This window comes from Cajanus cajan, chromosome 11, assembly GCF_000230855.2.
Source record: "Cajanus cajan strain Asha chromosome 11, NIPB_CcT2T_4, whole genome shotgun sequence".
In the NCBI taxonomy this organism is placed as follows: domain Eukaryota; kingdom Viridiplantae; phylum Streptophyta; class Magnoliopsida; order Fabales; family Fabaceae; genus Cajanus; species Cajanus cajan.
Genome location: NC_138527.1, coordinates 29,149,700 through 29,176,327, shown reverse-complemented (window position 1 = coordinate 29,176,327; position 26,628 = coordinate 29,149,700). Strand labels below are relative to the sequence as shown.

The 26,628-nt window shown below is 33.5% G+C and overlaps 2 protein-coding genes across 4 annotated transcripts; both read left to right on the top strand.

Annotated features, from left to right (window-relative positions):
* The first annotated feature begins 242 nt into the window (after positions 1 to 242).
* On the top strand, positions 243 to 12,408 carry LOC109801576 (alpha-amylase 3, chloroplastic). 3 transcript variants are annotated; one of them, XM_020362685.3, is made up of 13 exons: positions 261 to 735; positions 1,280 to 1,410; positions 1,576 to 1,630; positions 1,723 to 1,845; positions 1,982 to 2,108; positions 2,252 to 2,601; positions 2,988 to 3,775; positions 8,493 to 8,682; positions 8,909 to 9,015; positions 10,038 to 10,287; positions 10,556 to 10,678; positions 10,897 to 11,064; positions 11,871 to 12,408. In XM_020362685.3, the coding sequence occupies exons 1-13, from the start codon at positions 475 to 477 to the stop codon at positions 12,027 to 12,029; spliced, it is 2,832 nt and encodes a 943-aa protein (XP_020218274.1). In that variant the 5' UTR covers positions 261 to 474; the 3' UTR covers positions 12,030 to 12,408. The 3 variants fall into 3 exon arrangements, 2 of the variants coding, with proteins under 2 accessions (XP_020218274.1, XP_029127408.1); XR_002240027.3 differs by lacking the exon at positions 11,871 to 12,408 and having other exon boundaries at positions 243 to 735; positions 10,038 to 10,303; positions 10,897 to 11,035; XM_029271575.2 differs by lacking the exon at positions 261 to 735 and having other exon boundaries at positions 1,306 to 1,410; positions 1,563 to 1,630.
* A 3,753-nt stretch (positions 12,409 to 16,161) lies between these two features.
* Positions 16,162 to 18,659, top strand: LOC109801190 (pectate lyase). Its single transcript, XM_020362198.3, has 4 exons — positions 16,162 to 16,532; positions 17,149 to 17,806; positions 17,904 to 18,146; positions 18,250 to 18,659. Exons 1-4 carry the CDS (start codon positions 16,321 to 16,323, stop codon positions 18,472 to 18,474), a joined length of 1,338 nt encoding a protein of 445 aa, XP_020217787.1. The 5' UTR covers positions 16,162 to 16,320; the 3' UTR covers positions 18,475 to 18,659.
* The last annotated feature ends 7,969 nt before the right edge of the window (positions 18,660 to 26,628 follow it).

Genomic DNA, 26,628 nt, shown 5'->3' with positions numbered 1-26,628 from the left:
TAATTTTGATTAGAGAACAACAATCATCATAACTAAAGAATTGTACCTATTTTTTTTTTTTAATGTATTTTACAATAAACAAGAATAAAAAAGGTCTAGGAATAGAACAAAAAATGTACTTCTACAGTATTTATGAATCTTTCGGTTAAACTTTAATAATGAGAGACGATATTGGCTTGTTATCCGATAGAAAAATTACCTAACAACAACAGAATTAAATTATCTGAATCCTCAAAGATTTATTTGTAAAGAAATTTAAGCCCTTCAGAAATACTAAGATCCGGAAGAGAATATATACTCCAATAAATATAGTTGTAGTTACTAAACATTCTGGGATATCTATGTATCTTGTTTTGGAAATGGAAACTCATCCAATCGTGCGGAGAAGACATTGAAAATGACATTTTAGTCCACTCTTTATAAGTTAGTTGGAACGAAGCCAAACATTTCACAACTTGTTCCCATTTGCATGCCATGTCCACCAGCGTTGCATTAGAGTCTCTCTTCCCTCTTTGCCGAAGAGAATCTCCATTTCACCGCCACAAACCAATCCCCTTCAGACCCTTCTTTCTCACTTGTTCTTCCAACCTTAATGATGCCTCCTTCGTTTCCCACCAACCTCGTAGGACCCTCTCTCCCGCACTTGAAGCTTCCCTTGCGGACACACCCATCCTCCACTCCCTTCAATGCCCTCAAACCATCACCAACACTTTCCAAATCAACCGAACCCAAATGGTCTCAACTTTCTCTTCCCATTATATATATATGTGCATGCATAGGTAGATGTGTAACAATATGGTTTGATTGGGTGGTAGATGATCATGTCATTTAAGCATGTGGTTTGGGGCCAATTTCCAATTCTATGTATATGAGTTGAACCTCTTAAATGGATCTCAATGCAGAGGATACCTTAAGTTCATGCAAAAATATATTTATATACAGAAAGGGAGATGTTTGGTTTCGTGAGAAAGTGTTGGGGAATACCCAAAAGGGAAAAAAGTTTTGATTTTTGTATTTTTAGGAAAATGTTTGGAACAAAGAAGTTGTCGGGTATCGTAGATTTTGTTTTTGTAGGGTTTATTTTTCTGAGAATGTAAAAGGCAATAAAGGAAATCACCATGCAATAAAGGGTTTATTTTGGGGGAGGGGTTAAAAAGGAAATCACCATGCATGAAAGGCAATAAAGGGTGTTTTGATTTTACTTTTGCTATGTCTTTACGTAATTGAACATGTTTCGGTGTTTGGTATTGATGAGGTTGTTGGTGATGGGATATTTTAGGTGGAGGGAAAGATTTTTGTGAGATTAGATCCCGGAAAGGATTTGAGGGATCGGGAGCTTACCGTGAGTTGCAATATACCCGGAAAATGGATTCTTCACTGGGGAGTTACCTATGTTAATGATGTTGGAAGGTACATCCTTGTTAAACGACATGCTTGAATTCTCTGTTTTTGATTTTGAGATGCCTTGTTATTCTTATACATTAGTTGATTTGATGTTATTTAAGAGCCAACAAATCTTTATTAGTGATGAAATTTGGTTTGTTCTATAATGATGATGTAAGCTTGATTCTCTAGGGAATGGGATGAACCTCCTTGTGATATGATACCCCCTGGCTCTGTTCCTGTAAAGGTAGACAACGGCTTTTTGACTTATCATGATCACATAGAACATGTTCATATTGCCATGCAGAAAGTTTGAGTTGGAAGTGAATAATATTTCAGGAATATGCAATAGAGACCCCTTTGAAGAATTCATCCTTGTCAGCTGAAGGAGATACGCTTCAAGAAGTCAGGATTGATCTTAAAGACAACAATGGAATTTCAGCGGTTAATTTTGTTCTCAAGGTTTATTTCTAACAATTAGCAGTTGAGAATGCTTGAAAAGAAGGCATTGATTCTAAGACCTTTTGACTGAACCTTGTTCTTCCCTTTTGTCATTTCTCTCTGCTTCCCAATTTGGGTGGTCCTGTTGTTGATTCAGGATGAGGAGAATGGAACTTGGTATAAAAACAAAGGAAGAGATTTCAAGGTTTCTTTGATCAACAACCTTAAGGCGAATTCAGATACTAATATAATTGGACCTAAAAGGGGCTTTGATTTATGGCCAGGTTTTTCAAATCATTATACAGTGATTTATTTGCTTCTATAAAAAGTCTAGTTTCTCTTCTTAATGCTCTAGGAGTGTCGAATAAACCATTCTCTTCTCATGATACACAGTCCAATATTTGTGATACTATTTCTTCAATCATAGGGAATTTGGGGCAGATATCTGAGATGTTCTTCAAGTCAAGAGCTGACAGAGATGAAAGAAGTGAATCCAGAGTTCCAGAAAAAGAAAATAATCAACCAGAACGTTTCTATGAAGAAGTGTCTGTAACAAAGAAGGTTTCAGTTAAGAACTCTATCAGTGTCTCCACCAAAAAATGCTTCGAGTCTGGGCAAGTTAAGGACCTCATACATTTTGAAACTGATCTACCTGGGGATGCTGTCCTTCACTGGGGAGTTTGTAGGGATGATTCAAAAAAGTGGGAAGTTCCACCTCCTCCTCATCCACCAGGCACGGTATCATTTAAAGGCAGGGCTTTGAGAACTCAATTACGGGTACAGAACTGACAAATATGTTTTTCGTTTTTGCAACTTAAATTTAAGCTATTAAGTGTTCTTCATGCTTACTATTTACTAACAACCAGGTCCTGTGCATCCTCTTCCCTCTCTTTTATTTTACTACATATTCTTTTACAAATATTGATGGCTTTTATGTCTTCATCAATACATTTAGAATTTTAGGTTATGAATGAATGCATGGTATTCAATCAACAATTCTTCTTCTAAGAGTTTTATACATGTTCTTCCCCTTCTCTCTCTCTTTTGGGTGAGAACTACAAGTTTGGTTAACTTCTTTTGGTAAGGATAGAGGCATAGTATTGTAGTTAATGTCTTTCTTTGTGTTTTAAGATATATTTACTTGTTCATCCTGTTTTTTATAGCCAAGAGATGGTGGAAAAGGATCTTCAGCACTAATCACCTTAGAAGAAGGATTTTCAGGATTTGTTTTTGTTCTTAAGCAAAATGAAAATACTTGGTTCAAGTACATGGGAAATGACTTTTATATCCCCCTTTCAAGTCCTAATGGCTTACTTAATGTTGGCAACATAAAGGATCAGTCAGCAGGTGTGCAGAGGGAAGTGATTAAAGAGGCTAGTCAAGATACTTCTTTCTTTGCATTTGCTGATACAATAGCCAATGACATAAGAAATTTGATCACAGACAATTCCTCTGAGAAGAGTCAAAAGACAAAATCCAAAAAAGAACAACAAAGCATTTTTCAGGAAATTGAAAGACTAGCTGCTGAAGCCTATAATATGTTCAGAAGCTCCATTCCAATTTTCTCAGAGGCAACTATTGCAGAACCTGTAGCAACTTTTGTGGAACCTGAGACTGCTATGGTGGAACCTCAGGTAACAACTATTGTGGAACCTGAGACAACTATGGCGGAAACTCAGGCAACAACTACTGTGGTACCAGCGACTTCAGTGGAATCAGATACACTGTCCCTGGATCCAAAAATATGCTCAGGGACAGGTACAGGATATGAAATTTTGTGCCAAGGGTTTAACTGGGACTCTCATAAATCCGGAAGATGGTACATGGAGCTTAAAGAGATAGCTTCAGAACTAGCATCACTTGGATTCACTGTGGTCTGGTTACCACCACCTACAGAGTCTGTTTCACCTGAAGGATACATGCCTAAGGATTTATATAATTTAAGTTCCAGGTACTATATTCATTAGAAGCAGTCTACTTTTACTGTTGTTAACGTGAATCTTCTCTTAATACTTTGATAGAAGGTTCAGTCTTAGGCAAATTGCTCATGTTAAACAGTTCTTAGATATGTCATATGCTTGAATTTCAAATATTATTGTAACAAGTGTTAAGATAATTCTATAAGATATAGTTTAGATATACTAGTTTATCCTCTCCTAATTTCTAGTTTAGTTTCCTTAGTCAGTTTTATCTAAATCCCTAAACTTTAGGGATTGATTATGTTTTATGCCTATTTATTTTATTGTATCCATCAATTCAATAACATGAAAATCATTCAGATTCAAGTTGGTACTAGAGCATTCTGGTCCTGGTTTGGAAACCCTAACCCAGCCGCCACCAAGGCATCTAGGGTTTTTTTTTCGAATTTTGTTAGCGGTTGTCGGAGTTGATGCCGCCTGAGTGTTCATAGGTCGCCGATCGGCCTTTCTATTGTGAGCCGCCTCCAGACCGGTGTCTCACGCGCTCAAACGTGCGGTTTTTGTCAGAAAAGCTCGCCGGCGCGTGGGGTTCACGCGCCGCCCTCCAGGCCTCCGTTTGCGACGCCGTTTGCACCGTTGGACTCGCCGGCCCTCCCTCTTCTTGTTTTTGACCCTTTTTAGGTAGTGGGTCACACTGTAGGTGATTGTTTGGTTGCTGCTTGGAATTTCGTGGTTGTTTGGGTGCTGCCACGAAATTTCGAGACTGTTTGGAGGTGTTTTTTTGTTGCTGTTCTTCTCCTTTTTCTCTTCATGGCAGAGATTTCCAAGAATGGCACACCCTCTGCTTTTATCCCTAGTTCAACTGACCATGGAAGTCGAGGGCGTGGTCGAGGTCGTGTTCGTGGTAAAGGGGGTAGAGGAAACCTCCATTGTACCTACTGCCAAAGAGATGGGCATACACGAGACAAGTGTTATTCCTTGCATGGCTTTCCGAGCAAGATAGCTAAAGTGGCTCAATCTCCGACTTCGGCTCTAGAAGTCAAGATTGAACCCAAGAGTAATCATCCAATCACATTATCTGCCGATGATTACAAAGAGTATCTTCAACTAAAGGCGACTAAACAGGCCCCTTCCTCCATCACTGTTGCTCATACTGGTAATTCTACGGTCTGTCTCTCTCATTCTACGTCTATTGGACCTTGGGTTTTGGACTCCGGTGCTTCTGATCACCTAACTGGTAATGTCTCCCTTTTCCGTAACCTATCATCACCTAAAACTCCACATCATATCACTCTTGCAGATGGGTCAAAAGTCCAAGCCATTGGTATTGGTCAAATATCACCTCTTCCATCACTACCATTAAAATCTGTTTTACTAGTTCCTGGATGTCCCTTTAATTTGATTTCTATAAGTAAGTTGACTCGGTCACTAAATTGTGTCATAACCTTCACTTCTGATTCTTTCTTGATACAGGACCGGAGTACGGGACAGACGATTGGAGCTGGATCTGAATCACATGTCTCTACTACCTTCAGCCTTCTACCTCTACCATATGTGCATCTATTGAGTCTCCTAGTTTAATCCACCGTCGCCTGGGTCATCCAAGCTTGAATAAATTAAAGAAAATGGTACCTCATCTCTCACGGTTAGAGTCTTTAGAGTGTGAGTCGTGTCAATTAGGAAAGCATGTTAGAGCTTCTTTTCCTAATATAGTTAATAGTAGAGCTATATCTCCTTTTGATGTTATTCATTCTGATGTTTGGGGTCCTAGTCGTGTTCCTTCTCTTTTGGGGCATAAGTATTACGTCACCTTTATTGATGATTTTTCTAGATGTACTTGGATATTTTTGATGAAAAATCGTTCTGAGTTATTCAATATTTTCCTATGTTTCTATTCGGAGATCAAAACTCAATTTGGCAAAGTAATTCGGATTTTACGAAGCGATAATGCTAAAGAATATTTTTCAGATTGCTTCAAATCATTTATGGCTTCTCATGGCATTCTACATCAATCTAGTTGCCCTCATACACCTCAACAAAATGGTGTAGCTGAGCGAAAACATAGACATATTGTGGACACTGCTCGTACTCTTTTATTGAATGCCAATGCACCCCCAAAGTTGTGGGGCGATGCTATCCTCACTGCAGGGTATCTAATAAATCGAATGTCATCGTCTGTCTTGAATGATCAAGTACCTCATTCCCTATTATACTCATTGGATCCCCTTTACTCTGTTCATCCTCGTGTCTTTGGTTGTACTTGTTTTGTCCATGATCTTTTCTCAGGACGTGATAAGTTGTCTGCTCGGGCCATCAAATGTGTGTTCTTAGGATACTCTCGTGTCCAAAAGGGGTACCGTTGTTACTCCCCTGCTACACATCGATTTTACACAAGTGCAGATGTCACTTTCTTTGAAGATACACCATATTTTATTGCCACAGATGTCTCTCCGGTTGACTCAGATTTCCTCTCTCAGGTATTGCTTATTCCTCATTTTGATCATAGTATGCCTCCTACCACACCTTCTACTTTAGAGACACCAGATCCTCCCACACTACCAGGGTCTGACAATCCTCTACACCGATTTGGGATAACATATGAGCGTCGATCACATACTGTTGTTTCTCCCAATGATTCTACAATTGAGCCATGTGATTCTACTCCTGCTTCAGTCTCCTCACCTACTACGGCCCCACCTACCTCAGTTGACTTGCCCATTGCTCTTCGTAAAGGTAGTCGTTCTACTTGTAATCCTCATCCTATTTATAACTTTCTTTCATATCATCGTTTGTCTCCTACCTATTATGCTTTTGTCTCTGCTATTTTCTTTTTTACCATTCCCAAGATTGTACAGGAGGCCTTAACCCATCCAGGATGGCGACAAGCAATGATTGATGAGATGACAGCTTTAGACTCCAACCACACTTGGGTACTTGTCCCAACTCCACCTGGAAAATCCGTTGTTGGTTGTCGGTGGGTATTTAATGTTAAACTGGGCCCTGATGGACAAGTGGATAGATTGAAAGCTCGTCTTATGGCTAAAGGATACACGCAAGTATATGGTTTGGATTACAGCGACACTTTCTCTCCAGTTGTGAAGATGGCCTCAGTTCGTCTCTTCCTAGCCATGGCTGCTATGAGGCATCGGCCTTTGTTTCAATTAGACATCAAAAATACCTTCTTACATGGTGATTTGAAGGAGGAGATTTATATGGATCAACCTCCTGGGTTTGTTGCTCAAGGGGGGTCTGGTCTTGTATGTAAATTACAAAAGTCCTTGTATGGCCTCAAACAATCACCTCGTGCTTGGTTTGGTCGGTTTAGCAAAGTTATACAGGAATTTGGAATGATCCGCTACGAGGCAGACCACTCTGTCTTCTTTAGACGCTCATCGACACATAGATTTATCTATCTTGTTGTTTATGTAGATGATATTGTTATTACAGGTGATGATCAGGAGGGCATCAAGTCTTTGAAGCAACATTTATTTAAACACTTTCAAACTAAGGATTTAGGTCCCCTACGTTATTTCCTTGGTATTGAGGTCGCTCAGTCAAAGTCCGGTATTGCTATTTCTCAGAGAAAATATGCCCTTGATATTCTAGAAGAGACCGGACTTACAGATTGTAAGCCAGTTGACACTCCCATGGATCCCAATGTGAAGCTTATGCCTAATAGGGGGAGCCTTATCCTGACCCAGGAAGATATCGGAGATTAGTGGAAAAATTGAATTATCTCACCATGACCAGACCTGATATATCTTTTCCTGTGAGTGTTGTAAGTCAGTTTCTTAACTCTCCTTGTGAGTCATTGGCTTGCAGTTGTTCGAATCCTTAGATACATCAAAAGATCTCCAGGAAAAGGACTTGTTTACAATGATAGAGGACATACAGACATTGTTGGATATTCAGATGCAGATTTGGCAGGTGATGCAAGTGATAGACGATCAACATCAGGCTATTGTGTCTTCATGGGTAGTAATCTTGTCTCATGGAAGAGTAAAAAGCAAAGTGTTGTTGCACGATGAAGTACAGAAGCAGAATACCGTGCTATGGCTCACACCACATGTGAGCTCTTGTGGCTAAAATTCTTAATTCAAGAGTTGCAGTTTTGCAAGGTTGGTCATATGGAACTAGTTTGTGATAACCAATCAGCTTTATACCTCTCCTCTAATCCAGTTTTTCATGAGAGAACAAAGCATATTGAGGTTGACTGCCATTTCATCAGAGAAAAGATCCTCTCCGGTATCATCAAGACCTCCTCAGTTTGCTCCAAGGATCAACTTGCAGATATCTTTACTAAATCTTTACGAGGTCCTAGGATAACATATATATGTAACAAGCTAGATGCATATGATATATATGCTCCAGCTTGAGGGGGAGTGTAACGAGTGTTAAGATAATTCTATAAGATATAGTTTAAATATACTAGTTTATCCTCTCCTAATTTCTAGTTTAGTTTCCTTAGTCAGTTTTATCTAAATCCCTAAACTTTAGGGATTGATTATGTTTTATGCCTATTTATTTTATTGTATCCATCAATTCAATAACATGAAAATCATTCAGATTCAAGTATTATGATCACTAATTAACTTGTGTAGCACGCAGCACATTTCCAGCTGCTGGTTTATATAATACATGAGAAAGAAAAAACTTGTTCTCACAGAATAGATAACTGTCATACCATCGTAATGAAAAAAACTTGCTCGTATGAATTGTAACACTTCTGTTTTTGAATATAAATATCAGATACGGAAACATTTATGAACTGAAAGATTTGGTGAAAACATTTCATGAAGTTGGGATCAAAGTTCTAGGAGATGCAGTTTTAAATCACCGCTGTGCTCATTATCAGAATAAGAATGGTGTTTGGAACATATTTGGAGGCCGTCTTAACTGGGATGATAGTGCAGTTGTTGGTGATGATCCACATTTTCAGGTTTGTTGGTGAAGGTTTTGGATATTTGTTCTGTTTCCTTGTTCTAATCCTAAAACAGAATAAGATAGATAAGAAGGTTCTCTACATTTTATATAACATAGCTAGTTTCCGTTAGAGGTTTAAGTTTAATGCATTTCCATTATGTTTCATTGATTATTTTAACACTACGATGTGTTACTTTCTGGGTGAACCTGAAAAAATATTGAATATCCTTTCTAACATACAGGGTAAGGGCAACAAGAGTAGTGGAGATAATTTTCATGCTGCTCCAAACATTGATCATTCACAGGAATTTGTGAGAGAGGATCTCAAAGAATGGTTATGCTGGTTGAGGTTGATATTTTTAGACCCAAATTTTCTTTAGCTTACTTTTAAGTTTTAACAAAAAAGTGTTTGTTGGACAATAATGCACCCAATAGGTTTGTGAGTAGATCATAGATTCTAATCATGTGATATTGGGAGTAATGGTTTTGTTAACAAGATTTGTTATGCTGGATAGCTTAGAGATTCTGTCATAGAGAATTGAGGTTAACCATCTTCTAATTTTTTTGTAAAATTTCACGTTTGAGGTTAGACTAATTCCAGCTGTTAGTTGTGCATGACTTGGTAACTACCACAATGGGGCTTAAACTTATTAGTTATTACAAATATCCATGTTTCAAGTAAAGAGTTTGTAAGTGTAAATTGACGTCTTGATGCTAGATCATGCTCTAGTTATAGCAGATTGGCTAAGCTGGTTTCTTATCATCACCCATTTGTGTAATTGTCTTTGACTTTGACATCTCCTGGTAGTACAGGATGCCAGCCCCTAGTTTGTGTCGGCTATAGCTTATCTGTTCAGGAGATGTCAGACAAAATTTAACAAGTGTTTTGGGCTAGACGTATATTCTTTGTCAAAAACTCATTTTATGTAAAACCACTGTATCTTACCTGGTTTGCTATGGGGGAGATCGGGGTACTTTGTGCTTTATTGAACACGTGAGTGACAGAAATGGAAAGTTTCATTACAAGGAATTCTCATATGCTTTTCGTCATTTTGGATAAATTTCTCTAGAAACACTTATACGAGGAAAAAAATAAGAACGAAAATCAAATTAAGCTTCTCTATAAGTTAAAATTAGCTTATACATTAAGTAAAAGATTTTGAAGATGTTAAAGAAGAAAGCTTCTATAATTTAGCTTATGTGTAAGGCAATTTTAACTTATGAAGAAGTTTATTATAATTTTTCTTCGTATTTTTCTTTCCTAAAAATACTTCTGAAAAAATTTACCTAATCAGACTCTTTATGGTGTGATAATAACTAATATAGTGTCTTACATAGTTGTATACTTTTCTAATACTATGTGGCCCTCAGGAAAGAAGTTGGGTATGATGGATGGAGGCTTGACTTTGTGAGAGGATTTTGGGGTGGTTATGTAAAGGAATACATAGATGCAAGTGAACCTTATTTTGCTGTGGGAGAGTTCTGGGATTCTCTCAGTTATACATCTGGTGAAACGGATCATAATCAAGATGCTCATAGGCAGAGGATAATTGACTGGATCAGTGCCACTAATGGTACCGCTGGTGCATTTGATGTTACCACTAAAGGAATTCTCCACTCTGTAAGCATTAACTCTGGTACATCTTTTTCACAGCATTTGTTCAAATTTTCATATTCCATGTACCTCTTACAAACTGGATCATAATTTGAAATTAACACTAGTTTCATTATTTGATGAAATTTAGTCGACATCTCTTCTTGCTATATCAGAAATATATGCAACTGTACTGATATAAGCAACCTTACATTACCCTCTTATTTTGTCTTAACATGGTTGCTTTTCCTATTTTTTCTTTAATGATGAAATGTAAAATTCTTTCTCAATGTAGGCATTAGAAAAATGTGAATATTGGCGATTGTCAGATGAGAAGGGAAAGCCTCCAGGAGTTGTTGGGTGGTGGCCATCTCGTGCTGTTACCTTTATAGAGAATCATGACACTGGTTCCACCCAGGTTTGAACTTCCTCTTTCTAAAAATATCTTGATACATATTTTTTTCTAGGTTTAATTTTATTGAAATTTTTTATTATCTATCAATGATTTCAGACAGAAAATATTTGCTTAGCATATTGTTAAGAAGAATGCAACTAGTATAATTAGATGTTTCAAATTAGGAACTTTCCTCGGAATTTCTTCAGATTTATAGATTTCTTTAATATTTTCTCTTGCAGGGTCACTGGAGATTTCCTCGTGGAGAAGAAATGCAAGGATATGCTTACATTCTTACTCACCCAGGAACCCCATCAGTGTTTTATGACCACATTTTCTCTCGCTATAAAACTGAAATAGAATCTCTGATATCTATCAGGAAGAGGAACAAGATCCACTGCAGGAGTACAGTAAGCATCACAATATTGTCCAGTGTAATAAATCTAGTATTGTAAAAATGTTTTTTGGGATGGACAAATAAGAAGAAACTGTTTTCTTAGCATGCAAAAGCAAATTAATTTTGGTTCTCGACATAGGTTGAGAGAGTGAAACCAATTACTCAAAAATCATAATGTAAAATGATAGATGACATTCCACAGTATGAACCTATCTGGCTATCTCAATTTAAAAATGTGGTTTTAATCCCTATAAAATTTTAATACATTTTTAATCCTGATATTTATTAATAAAAAAAATGATGTAGTTTTTGTCGCTTGTTACAGACTAAAGCATGTATTTCTATTAAAATGTAGGAACTAAAATTGACTTTCATGATATCTTTAGGGACTAAAAGTATATTTTAGATTTTACCTTTATATTTTCTTGGTGCGTGATATGGAAACTAATACCATATGCATGCATGCCAATATCTTTTATGATTATCTTGATCATGTTGGAAATCCCGCATCATCTATGTCTATTTCTATGGTACAACTTATATATATGTTAGATAACTAGAGTTACTTGGTTTTGAGATCAAATCTAACATAATATTAGAGTGTGTAGTAATGGAGTTCATATTCATGAATCACCTATTCTAGTGCATCACTTGTGGTTAATATATCTGTTAGACAATTTCATCACACTTAAAGCCAATTGATCTAACAAATAACAATATAACATGTTCTTTAGATGTCTATTCAGTGGCAAATTGATGTAATGTATTACAAATGTTTATATCGTTGGAGCACTAACCTTTTCCACTTTCTTGCCCCAGGTTCAAATTAGTAAAGCAGAAAAGGATGTTTATGCAGCCATCATCGATGAAAAAGTTGCTATGAAGATTGGACCTGGAGATTTTGAACCTCCTAGTGTCTCCCAGAAATGGTCATTAGCTATTGAGGGAAAAGACTATAAGATTTGGGAAGCATCATAATCATAATATAATCATTACTAATTTGTATCTTATAATTAAGTATGTACATACATAGTCCTTTGTACATTCTTCCTCATGCATATCCCGTTGTCTCACTCAAGAATAGTTTTTCCTTTGTTGTATTTGGATGGTGGTATAGTTGTGCCATGCTGTTGCTTAACGTATATACATAGGATTTTGGCCACATAAGCAACACTACCTAGAAGGCCGCGTAGGGTATATTTCAGCCTAATGCTGGCTCATCTGGAACTAGAAAATTTTGGATGCTTTAAAAGTTGGGAAATGAGTTGTATCATATACTATATATATTTACGTAGTGTATGATTTTTACACAACCCGGTTGATGGTAAATAAAATTTCTCAACTGTCTCACGGATAAGGAACCAACCTTTTTGTTAGTGTACAAAGTAAATTTATGAACTCAAGTTTCACTTGTTCATGTGTATTGCTTCTTTCATGACAAACATGATCAGTTGATGTCAGATATCAGATGCAGCAGATTAAGTGAATACAACAGGAAGAGTCAAGAACATATATAGTATTGGCAATGACTTAGCGTGTAACAAATTTATTGCCTTACATATTAGGTACCTATGTTGCATGGATGTGGGTCGTTATTGGGTACGGTCTGGGTGATTGTTTAAAGTTATTGGATACGGGTATGTTAATGTGAATCTTAAAATTAAAATATACATGAATGAAAAAAATAAAATTATACATACACATGACTAAATTTTATAAATGAAAAAAAAAACACAAATAAGCATAATTTATAATATAAAAAAGAGTTAAATTGTTCAAAAGGGCAACTAAAAAATCTAAAATAAACTATACCATGTAAATGCTCATCAATCAATATTATAACATCCAACACTATATATCACATTTTCACTGTTTCATTCTCATAATTTTTTTTCATCAATCAATATTTTGAAAAAGAATCATTTCTAAATTTAGTTTATCAAAGGAAAAAATAGCAACATGATGACTGATTTAGAATAATTTATACTTAGCACTCAGTACATATTAAGGAGGTTAAGAACAAAAGGTTTCTTATATCATTGGTCACCTGTTCTCACCATACACGAAGAAGGATGTATAAATGATAATATATTTATAGTTTTTTTTTTCTCTAAAGGATATATCTATTTATCATTGGGTTACATATATATGCAAATAATATCTACAAGTATCCAAATTAAGCACCCAATTTTCTTTCAGTAAATGGTTTTGGTATGTATTCAATATATATAGTCAAGTATGTACCCATTGCATATGCGATATATATACTCATAAGTATGTACTCATTGTAGATAGAATACACATTTGGTACGTATGTAATTTCATTTAGGAGTGATAAAACGGGTTACAGTCTGTGGGCCGACCTGCTAGCCCATTAAAAATTGACGAGTTGGGTCAAGTATTTTGACCTGTCAGTCAGTCTGGTCCGCTCTACTTAACCCGTCAGTTCACTAGGTTGGGGTGGGTTAGCTCGCCAACTTTTTCTTTTTGTTAATTTATTATTTTTAATGAAAATTTAATTAAGTCACTTCAAATTTATTATGTGTAATTTTTAATTTATTATATAATAAATATGTTGTGCTTTTAATTTATTTTATTATATGTAATTTTTTTATTATTTAGCTACACCATTTGTGTAAATCCTTTAGATATTGAAAAAAAAATGTGTTAGAAGAGTAACTTAAAATAAATATATATAAAAAAATTCTTTTTTTTTTCCTTTTTTTCCTTTTTTTTTTTCCTTTTTTTGGTGAGCTAAGATTTATGGCCCATTTTTTCTGGAGAGTCAATCTAGTCCAACCTATTTTTGGGAGGTCAAGCCTAAACAAATCGATTAGTGTTGTCATCCTTAATTCCATTTCTATCTTTAATAATTATTTGAGTGATATATTTTTTTTATAATGTTAGTGTGGACTATGTGGTGAAGGTGAAAGTGGATGAAGAAGCAGCTGTAGGTTAAAAAAAACTAAAACTAAATAAAATTTAAGAGTTATCATATTATTTATTGAATTGAAAGAAATAAAAAAAATTTAAAAACGCATCACATTATTCTAAAATTAATATATATATATATATGTGTGCGCGCGTGTGGCCAAAATAGTAATATTAATATGTACTTAAAAACTAAAATGATAACAAGTTGTTAAATTTAAAAACTTATTTCACATTTTAGAAATAAAAAATTTATTCTTTTTAATAAATATTACAACTCTCATTACTCTCATGAACGAAAGTGACTATTTACCAATAATAATAATAATAATAATTAAAGACTAAATAGAAATTTCAATTTTATTGGAATTGAAATCAAAATTTGATATTTTTTTAAGAACAAAAACCATTTTTAAAATGACACAAAACAACACTAGCCGTGTGATTTTTACTTTTAATTTATTTATTCAATCTCCTCTGTTATATCTAAACAAGAAAATAAGTTGAAAATAACATTTTAGTTCATTAATTAATTTATACTCATTATATCCCCATAATTACTTGCAAATTCATTGGTATAATATGCACAAAGCGCTTAGCGGTCAACATATCCGATATCAAGTAGCATTACTAGAATTTCTCTTATTACATACGAATTTTTCTGCAAATTTTGTATTAAAATCCATAGCAAACATTATTACTACGAATTTTTCTACAGAAATTTTATCTGCAAGTAATACCTTCGTGATAATGTGTTTTTGTGAAAGTTTTCTACAAAAATTCGCGGGAAAGTTTCCTGCAAATTTGTTTGTAAGAAATTCTGCAGGAATATTTTTTACAAAAAAAATTAAAAAAATTACTATAAATTTTATCAATAATTCTTCAATTTTCAAATGCTCACAATGAATTCATCCGAAATATTTGTTTCTACACCTCCAACATTTGATACATAATCTTTTAAACTCTAAGATTATATAGATTATAAGCCTAACATTTAATCATACAAATTAACTTGTAAGATAAGTGTTGCCCCAACTTATATACTTTTTGATTGTTTTATTTTCAATCAATGTGAGACTTGAAGTTTTTTTTTAAATATTAAACTTATAAATTTAAATATCTTTTTGATTTTTCATGCGGATTAAAATTGGCAAGAAAATCCGCAGGAAAAATTACCTGCGAAATTTTTCTACCATTTAGTAAACATTACTTACAAATTTATTTTTGCAAGAAAATCTGCAAGAAACAAAATAAAATTCTTACAATATTTTCTGCAAATTTTTACCATGAAAAAAAATTTCTATGATCATTAAAATATTGTAGCAAAATTTGCAAAAATTTCTTGTAAATTATTTTTCATAAAAAAATTGTAAGAAATATCTGTAAATTATTTTTTGTAAATAAATTCGTAATTTTTTTTTTGTGAAATTATGATTGCAAGAAAATTCGCAAAAAGTTTCTACGAATATTTCTTTTAGAAAAATTCGCAAAAAAATAACACTTTAAAAACTATCTTGTCATTAAAACAATAATATCAACACTCTAAAAACATAATAGTTGTTTGTAATTAATTACTTGCGGGTAAGAAATAAGAATAAGTGTTAGGCTACCTTTTTTCAATCATCAAATGCTATCCTTGATAATAATTACTAAAGTTGATTTAGTGGTAAGGTGAAAGTAGTATATACAATATCTTATAACTTCGTTGTAATTCTACACATAATTAATAAAAATGCTACCCCTATTACTCGTAGCGCCATAAGAGATCCATGCATGGCAAAACCATAAATATCTATTTCAAGGCAAACGTTATAACCTCTATCACACTCTCAAGAATATCATTGCAATACTATTTGAAAAGCTAAACTCTAATGGTTAATATGAGCTTCCACATTTCAAGGTAGAACAAACTATATTAATTATAGCAACACGGCTTGGTTGGAAATATCCACTATCATTTTTATAGGGTCAAAAGCAAAAACCACCCACCCATGACAAGAAAATTATGTATCTAATTGCATTATTTTCTATGAATAGAAATGCAGGTAAACTGAATTTCACAAGTTTTCTTCCTAAATCTGTTCAATGTCAAAGGCTGACCGTAATTCCAGCCATTTTTTCTCTTCAAATTTACCCAAATAGAAATAAGTATATATGTAAAGTGCTTCCTAGACAATATTTAAGTATACACATCTATAGTTGTGTACTTGTATCATAATCGGAGTCTTTTTCCTTTTATTTGGCTGAGGTTACCTTTCCCTTGGCCATAAACACACAAAATAAAAAATAAATAAATAAAAATACAAAATAATAATAAAGACCCCCCACCTGCATAAAAATGCGTTACTTCTACCTTTTGATTTGTTTCATAACCATCATACCAACTTTGGATGCGAATGACAAAGAGAATGAAGAGTACTGGAAGAAGCAAACTGAAGTGCTTGATGCATATTGGGAGTATAGAGAAGAAGTTGCACAAGAAGAAAACAAAGAAGCCTACACACCTGACCCATATGCACTCACCAGCAACCTGACTTCTAATGTTAGCGAGTGAGTTTTATCATCAATTCTCCTATTAATGCCTATCGATCATATGAGAATCTTCACATATTCATTCATGGTATTGGTGTTTGTATAATGTGTTTCTTTTTATCTGTCATAGAATAAGGCTTTTTGTTAGGGTTTCCAGATTTTGCCTTCTCCAAAATTTCAATTATAAATAAATTATATATAGATAAGATTTGTTATTAATAACATTTTATCAGTTCAATAAATAAGTTTGTCAGCGGATGATATCGATTTAGATTATACATAAACATTTACTCAACATAAAATATGGGTGCTAGAAGTGTTAAAATATTATATTTGATATATGAACTATGATAGATATTAACACTTGACATGAAGAAAAACATATTTTATGTCAAGTGTTTGAGCCATGTAGAATGTTTGAATATTTTATGTGGCATCTATCTATATCAGATTCAGAATTGAGTTAGAATGTGAATTAAAAGTCTTCTACACATTATTACATCCTCTTTAAATTCCAGTGACAAAGACAATTTTCCTTCTTAATATCTCTGCAGAAGTCCAGTTATTTTATGTTTTTTTTAAAGAATGTTTCTAACACTTGCTGATAATATTTTGTATTTGTTTGAGAGAACAGACTGATAATCGGTGAGAACGATGGAAGAAGGAATTTGGGGGGAAAAGCCAGAAATGGTGACTGTATGGCAACAAACCCAATTGACAGGTGTTGGAGGTGTGACCCTAATTGGGCAAACAACCGGAAGAAGCTTGCAGATTGTGTGCAAGGTTTTGGCAGAAAAACGATTGGTGGAAAGAATGGTCCATTCTATGTGGTAACGAGTCCAAACGACAACGACCTGGTGAATCCTGTTCCTGGTACCCTAAGGCATGCAGTAACACGAAATGGACCCTTGTGGATCACATTTTCTCATAGCATGAACATTAGGCTGAGCCAGGAGCTGATAATGGCAGGTGACAAGACGATTGATGGAAGAGGGGCTGATGTGTACATTTCTGGTGGGGCTGGATTCACCATCCAGTTTGTGAAGAATGTGATCATCCATGGAATCAAAATCTTTGACATTCAGGTTGGCAGTGGTGGACTTATTAGAGATTCTGAGACCCACTATGGTATTAGGACTATGAGTGATGGTGATGGCATATCCATCTTTGGCTCCAGCAATGTTTGGATTGACCATGTTTCCATGAGAAACTGCAGAGATGGTTTGATAGATGCCATCATGGGTTCCACTGCTATTACAATCTCCAACAGCCACTTCACAGACCACAATGAGGTCATTAATTTACTCATTTCATTTCACTTCACTTCCTCTTCCTCCATATATGATTTTAGTCCTACATTTTCACATATATATTATATATATGATGCAGGTGATGCTGTTTGGTGCCAGTGACAGCTATACACTTGACAAGATAATGCAGATCACAGTGGCATTCAACCACTTCGGCAAGAGATTAATCCAAAGGATGCCAAGGTGCAGATATGGTTTTATCCATGTGGTTAACAACGACTACACTCATTGGGAAATGTATGCCATTGGTGGTAGCAAGAACCCTACCATAATTAGTGAGGGCAACCGATTCATAGCACCTAACAACATTTTTGCTAAAGAGGTACTTTATATACATTAATACATACACATACATTGCATTTGCATCCTTAGTTTTGCATGGAAAATGATGACACTGACATGCATATAATTTGGTGTTGGTGAAGATAACAAAGAGGGAGTACTCACCAGAGCAAGTGTGGAAATCATGGCAATGGAGCTCAGTCAACGATGAGTACATGAATGGAGCATTTTTCGTACAAAGTGGGGCTCCACTAAACAACAGGCCATTCACACGTAAGGACATGATATCAGCCAAACCAGGGTCATATGTGGGAAGACTCACTCGCTTTGCTGGAAGCCTTAAATGCATTGTGGGAAAGCCTTGTTAGACATCACATCACTAACCAACCAATTAAATACGTCATATATGTTTTTTCCTTAGTTTATACATACTCATTATGTGTATTCTTCATGTATATACTTTCATCGATTAATTGTAAATGGAAATTGCACCAATGTTTAATTAAATTGTCTCGGATATTTCCCTTCTAATGGAAGCTTCTTTCATTACTCATTTTTTATCTATCTTGTTATTCTTTTTATTAATTTCACCGTCATTTTTCACTTTTTTGACTTCATTACTATGTTTTTTTAGTATTTAATATGTCTAGTATAAATTTTATAGTTTGTATTATAAAACTTAAAAAATAGCAGTCATTCACTTCTACTATCCAAAATGGATAACTATAATAAAAACTATTTTATATTCTAAAGCAATTTTCCAAACCAATTTGGTAGGTTCTAACCGAATTGTGAATTATCTTAAAAATTCCCATATCAAATCACAAATAAATAAATAAATAGATATTTATGAAAAAAAATAATCATATCTAAAATTTTACTAATATTTTTTTTTATATATAATCATGTTAATACTATTTAAAAATTTGGCTTGTCTCACCAACACTTTTCAATATAGTATTTACACTTAAATATATTTTTAAACTTTTAAATTTGGTTTAAATTTATTTTTGATCTTTCCAAATTAAATTTAGACTTTTTAGTCCCTATACTAAGAAAAATATTTTAGTCTAACATAACAAAACTACAAATAACATCATATACAATGACAAATGAAATCAATTGTATAATATCAATTGAGTTTAATTTGAAGCCTTCTCGGTAAAAACAGACATTAATATGAGTATATTTTATATGATAGATTAAGTGATATGTAAGTTTTGTTTGACAAAATCACTAATGATAATCGAATAAATTTAATTGTTACATGATTTAAAAAAAATTAAATTTATGAGATCAAAATCAAATTTATCTCGTATTTAAGAAATCAAAATCATATTTAAACCTAATATTTATTATTAAATATCTATAAAAATTGGTTTGATTAGTATTTTTATACATTATTATTCTTTAATAAAAGCATATTTATTATTTTTCATAAATAAAATAATTTTAAAAATTAGTATTACTTTTATTAATATGTTTTCATATATTGAATACTTAATATTATTTCTAAATTTTTATCTCATTCAAACATTTTTTAATCATATTATTAATAGTATGAAATATCACATTATTATTATTACTTTGCTGATAACTAATAACTTAGTTGACAACTTTTAGTAAAATCTCTCATATTAATCATGTTTGTTTTTATATGTAAAACTCGAATCTAAAACCTTTCTTAAAAAAAATTAAATCCAGTATATTACTCTTACCAATACTTTATTGATTGGTTTATAATTATACACACCTTTTTATATTAATAACACCTCCATTATACTTTTTTTTTCTTTTCAAAATACCTTCATTTTTTTATTTTTAATTTCTCAACTTTATCAACCCCTACCTTCAAGGTTCAATTTTTTTTCCAAATACTTCCCTAACATGCACCCCTATCTTATCCTTCCTCCAAAGTTTATTTTTTTTTTCAAGCACTTACCTCTTTTACAAAATTCCTTTTTGTGTTGTTGTCTCCAATGTTTAATTTTTTTTGTCAAACACTCACTTATTTCACATACACCCTCTTCCTCTTGTTTTCAAGACCTCAAAATGTACTAAAATTTTATAATTAATTTTTTTTCCAAAACATAAAATTTTAATATTCTTGCATGCACCTAGTTTCCTTAAACATAAATTTTATTATTTTGGAAAAAACTTTTTAAATACTTTGAAGTGAAATGTTTTGTTTGGATTAAAAAAAATTAAATTCAAGTTTTTATGAAATTTTTTAAATTGTAGAATTTTGAATTCCTCAAAAAATAAAAATACAAATTTGAAATACTTCTTTTTCTTTTTTCTCCTACCTTCCTCTCATTTTTCAAATTTGACATAAAACATCGTTATTTGTTTAATTATTAAACATTCAAAAATATTTTTTACTATAAAATATTATCTAATATGAATTTTTAAAAATTTCTAAATATTTAAGAATTAGCTAATATTTATTTTTATAAAATTTAGTATTAAAATTTGTGTGTGTATATATATATATATATTAAAATTTTATGATGAAAATCAAATTATTTCATCTAAATTAAAACTTTTAAAAATTTGAATTGATTTATCTTAAAAAGACATTTAAAAATAATGGAAATAGTAATTATAGTAATTCAAATTCTAAAAAGTTCTCATTTATTTCAAAAATCTTTTTATTTATTTTCTTATTTAAATTTCTTAACCAAACACTTCTTTCAGTTTATCCTATTTATTTAAATTAAATTTTAATAATTTTGTAAAGGGAAATAATAAAAAGTCATAAAGTCTTATTTTTAATAGTTGTAATGGTGTCTATATAAGACACTTTATTCATCTGCTGTATGTTGTTCTATTAAGTATCAATACAGAAAAACATTTTCTCTGTTTTCTCTCCTCCATGGCAGAACTCTAACATGGTATCAAGAGCACTGTAACATCAACCATGACTTCCTCATCTCAATTCGTTCCACACACGCTCAATATGCCGATTGCTATCAAATTAGATGATGATAATTTCTTGATTTGGGAACAATAGGTTCTTGCAACAATTCGAGGGTTAAAACTTGAGAAATTTGTTCGTGGAGATGCAATTCCACCACGTTTTGCTACAAAAGAAAATGAAACTGCAAAGACGGAGATTCTTGAAGCAAAGACGGAGAATCTTGAATACACCAATTACGTTCAACAAGATCAACTGCTTGTCGCGTGGCTCTTGGCATCAATGTCGTCACCAATCTTAACAAAGATGGTAGGATTGAAATTTGCTTATCAAATTTGGAAGAGGTTAGAAGTATATTATGCTACGCGCACACGAGCTGTTATCAAGAAATTGAAATTGCAGCTTCAGATGATCAAGAAAAATAAAGGTATCAATGAATATCTCCTAGAAATCAAGAAAATTGTTGACTCTCTTGCTGCAGTTGGGTCGCCTGTTTCTGATGAAGATCATATTGATGCAATTCTGGATGGTTTGCCAGATGAGTTTGACGATTTCGTTACTTCCATCACGTCTAGACTTGATCCATATACTATTGATGAGATAGAGGCATTGCTGCTTGCTCAAGAAGAGAGATTTGAAAAGCGAAAGCATTCAGACACCCCTCTTATTCGTGCAAATATTGTTTCTGGTCCAAATCAATGGCAAAACTCCAATCAAGGTCGTGGTAGATCTGCTTTCAATACACAAGGAGAATTTCATGGGGGAAGATTTCATAATAGAGGGGGCAATTGGAACAATAGAGGCAAGTTTAATGCTGGTAGAGGCAATGGACGCTCAAATTAGAATCAGACTGGTCAAAACAATTGGAATCAAAATAAACCCACCTGTTAGATTTGTGGTAAAATTGGCCATATTGCTCTTAACTGTTATTACATGTACAATCAAGAGTATCAGAATCATCCTCAGGCCAATAACACTTAGTTTCAACCTAGTGGATATGATCTCTCGGAGACCACTACTCTTGCAACTCCTTCAACTGTGCAAGACCCTCTCTGGTACCCAAACTCGGGTGCATCTCATCATTTTACTCATGATGAATCCAATCTATCCATAAAGAATGCTTACACTGGAACTGATTCTGTCAATATTGGTAATGGTACAGGTTTGCATATCAGTCATGTTGGTCTTTCTTATTTTCATAATCATATGTCATCTAAACACTTTGTTATGCATAATTTGCTTCATGTCCCATCTATAACTAAAAATTTGCTAAGCGTTTCCAAATTTGCAAGAGACAATAGGGTATTTTTTTAGTTTTGGCCTGATTGTTGTAATGTTAAAACTCAAGACACCAAGGACATCATCCTCCAAGGGCATCTTAAGGACGACTTGTATGTGTTTCCTCAATTTCAAAAAGTTCAAACTGTTTCTGCTCATCCTGTTCAAAAGGAATCTAATCATTCTTTTTTTTAGCTTTGGCATTCAAGGCTTGGACATCCCTCTCCTAGAATTGTGAAATTGGCTTTAAAACATTGTAATATACCTAGTAGTGTAGACACTCAATTTCGTCCGGGGGCACACAAACAAGGAAATGGACCTACATTATGAAGGGAAGGAGCTTCCGAAGCGGGCAAACAATAAGATAGGACATTAGAAGGCCTAAAGGCCAAATAAGGTGATTTTAGTAGCCCGGAACGGGCTGTTCCAAAATCAGAACGGGCCGTTCTGAACCCCGGAACGAGCCGTTCCAATATCAGAACGGACCGTTTCAACGTGACTAAAACACATAGGAGTCGTAGGCTGGAACGGGTCATTCCAAACAAGTCAAATTTGGAATGGGTCGTTCTGGAAAGGACAACTTTATGTTAATTTCCACTTTGGAACGGGCCATTCCGTTTTCAGATCGGGCCGTTCCAGGTGCGTAATTTGCACATAACGACTTGCCCAGAACGGGTCGTTCCGAATCTGGAACGGGCCGTTCTGGCCCCCTTCTAATTCTTATAAATAGAGGCCTCGGGCACAGTTCTCAAGGCAGCCAGAGAAATTTTGAATAAGACTCCTTTGAGCACGAAAATTTTCTATTTCTCTCCCTTCTATTGTATTTTTTGAGATTTTGTCGCATCTCTATCTTCTCTCTCCTTATTGTATCTCTTGAGATTTGTGAGACATACTGTAGTGTGAAAGGTCGCCGCAAAGCACCTTCTCCATATTTGAAGATTCAATAAAGCTCGTTCAAGAGATATTTCAATCAATCTTCTTCTTTTCCTTTTATTTTTCATCTTTATCTTTTTTTGTTATAATAAACGTCATAATGTAGATATTTTAGGGTTAATCGTTTAATTTAAATTTCAAGCATGTAAATAGTCACCAATAAAAAGGGGACTTAGTATTTCTATTATTATTTTTTTTAATTTTAACTTCATCATAGGGTACCAATTAAGGGCGTTGTAGGGGTGTTTAATACCTTCCCCATGTAACCGACCCCCGAACCCAATTCTGGTTATCAAGGCCATTATTGGATCTTTAAAAACCTTTTCTTTTTCTAATGTTTTGAGTAAAACATTGGTGGCGACTCCATGAACTCATTTTTCAAAACCATTAATTAAGGATTAGTCTGATGTCCGGGCATTCCTTAATTGATGAGATTTTCAAAGGATATCTAAACCATTAGTCGCGAGATCAGAAATTTTCAGGTTGCGACAAGTAGTCATTTTCCTTATTCCTTTTTGTGTGACTTGTGTTGTATGGATAAAGCTCATCAACTACCTTTTGTACAATCAACTACTGAATATAAAAGTCCTCTTGAACTTGTTTTTACTGATATTTGGGCCCTTTTCCTGTACCTTCCTCTACTGGTGCTAGATACTACATTATATTTTTAGACGCTTATTCTAGATATTCATGGATTTACCTTTTAGATTCTAAATCTCAAGTTTTTGATGCTTTTGTTCAATTTAAAACCTTTGCTAAACTTCAGCTAGGCATGAAACTTAAAGCTCTTTAGTCGGATAATGCAAAAGAATATATTAAATTTACTAAGTATTTAACAGAACATGGAATTAAACATCAATTTTCCTGTCCCCACACACATGAACAAAACGATAGTCCTGAGAGGAAGCATAGGCACATCGTGGAAACTGGGTTAACTCTTCTTGCCAATGCTTCCTTACCTCTTCATTTTTGGGCAGAAGCCTTTTTAACTACTACTACTCTCATTAACTACTTACCTACTCCTTCATTGAACAACTTGAGTCCTCATCAAACACTTCCTGATTATCATTTTCTTAAGACGTTTAGGTGTGCTTGCTACCCTTTTTTTACTTATAACAATCACAAATTAGAATACATGTCTCACCTATGTCTCTTTCTTGGTTATAGTAATCAACATAAAGGTTATAAATGCTTATCTCCTAATGGTAAATGTTATGTGTCTAGACATGTTAAATTTGATGAGTCTCGTTTTCCATACAAAGAAAATCCTAGCCCTTTTATAGTTCCCTCTGTCTCTGAGTCTGAATGTTCTTTTATTAATCATCCTCTTAATGTTTTGGTTCCTCTTGATGAGACTGGTCAGATTGATAATTGTAATCCTATTAATTCCACTATTACTACCAATGATGATGTGATTATAGACACTAACACTACTGATCCCACTGTTACTATTCCTAGTGCTATTATTGATACAGGAGTCGCTGAGCAAAGTATGATCAATACTCATCCTATGACTACTAGAGCTAAGGTAGGGATTTTTAAGCCTAAAACCTATGTTACTGCAGCTGACATATCAACCTATGATCATACAATTGAGCCCACCGTGAAGGAAGCTCTCTCTAAACCTGAATGGTGTCAAGCTATGAAAGATGAATATGAAGCTTTACTTAAAAATAATACATGGAGTTTAGTTGATCTACCTGTTGGCTGCAAAGCTGTTGGCTGCAGGTGGGTATTCAAGTGTAAATATAATGCATATGGCACTTTTCAAAAGCATAAAGCCCGCCTTGTTGCAAAGGGATTTCATCAAAGAGAAGGTTTTGATTTCACAGATACCTTTAGTCCAGTTGTTAAGCCAACTATAGTCAGAGTTGTTCTTACATTGGCCTTGACTAGGCAATGGCATATACATCAGATTGATATTAATAATGCATTTCTGCATGGGGCTCTTAAAGAGTCTGTTTATATGGCTCAACCTCCAGGTTTTAATACCAAACATAAAGGTAAAGTTTGCAAGCTCAACAAAGCAATTTATGGGCTAAAACAAGCCCTAAGATCCTGGTTTCAGACCTTGAGCAATACTTTGTTCAAAATGGGATTTAAACCAGCTAAGAGTGATACCTCTTTATTGATCAGAATAACACCTCACTTTACATTGTTGTTGCTGATTTATGTTGATGACATTATAGTCACAGGCAATCTCTTCAGAATAACACCTCACTCTAGCACTGGGGCTAAATTTCGAAGTCTGGCAGCGATTATTACTGAGTTACTTTGGTTGCAATCTCTTCTCAGTGAATTAAGGATCCCAACTATAATTCCAAAAATTTATTATGATAATCTTGGTGCGGTATTGCTAGTTGCTAATCCAGTGATGCACTCAAGAATGAAACATTTTAAGTTTGACCTTTATTTTGTCGGGAATAAAGTTATTGAAGGAGCTATCCAAGTTATTCATCTACCTGCATAATTTCATATTGCTGGTATACTTACCAAAGCCATTTCTACTCCTCAGTTTGAAGCATTTTTTAACCAATTCATGGTTACCATAGTAGGCAACATGAACTTGAGAAAGGGTGTAAAAGAAAATAATAAAAAGTCATAAAATCTTATTTTTAATAATTGTAATGGTGTCTATATAAGACACTTTATTCATCTGTTGTATGTTGTTCTATTGAGTATCAATAAAGAAAAACACTTTCTCTGATTTCTCTCCTCCATGGCAAAACTCTAACAAATTTCTTAAAATCATCAAATAACAATATTTTATAAGTTTAAATATATTTTTAATCTTTCAAATTTAAAATTAATCTTTTTAGTCTATAAATTTTTAAAAAAAATATTTTAATTTTTATATTCAATTATTAGAAAATTTGTTAAATACTATCACATAAAACTTACTTACCTGCATTTTTGTTAAAAAAAATATCACATTAAATCTAACTGATATACATAACTATTTTAATCTACTATTTTTAAATATGTTATTAGTGAATTAAAAGTTTAAAATAATTTTTTTAAAATTACAAAGAGTGAAAACAAAAATTTTAAATTTGAATGAAAAATAAATTTTTCCTAAATTTAATGAACTAAAAACATATTTAAGCCTTTCTTATAAACTTAAAAAATATTCATATATTTACAAATTATTAATATCAATTTTAATTATATTATAATTTATTTAGCATAATTTTATATAAAATACTTATCATGTGCATCACAGAAACTTAAATCCTAATTTTCTATGAATTATACCAAGTAAAAGATAAAGTCGCATATACTTTACAATATAATAAAAAAATATTAAAATTAAAATGTCAAGAAAAATATGAACATTCCTCAAGCAGTAAGATTAAGCGGTTGGTAACTTTATTACCAATGAACATTAACATAT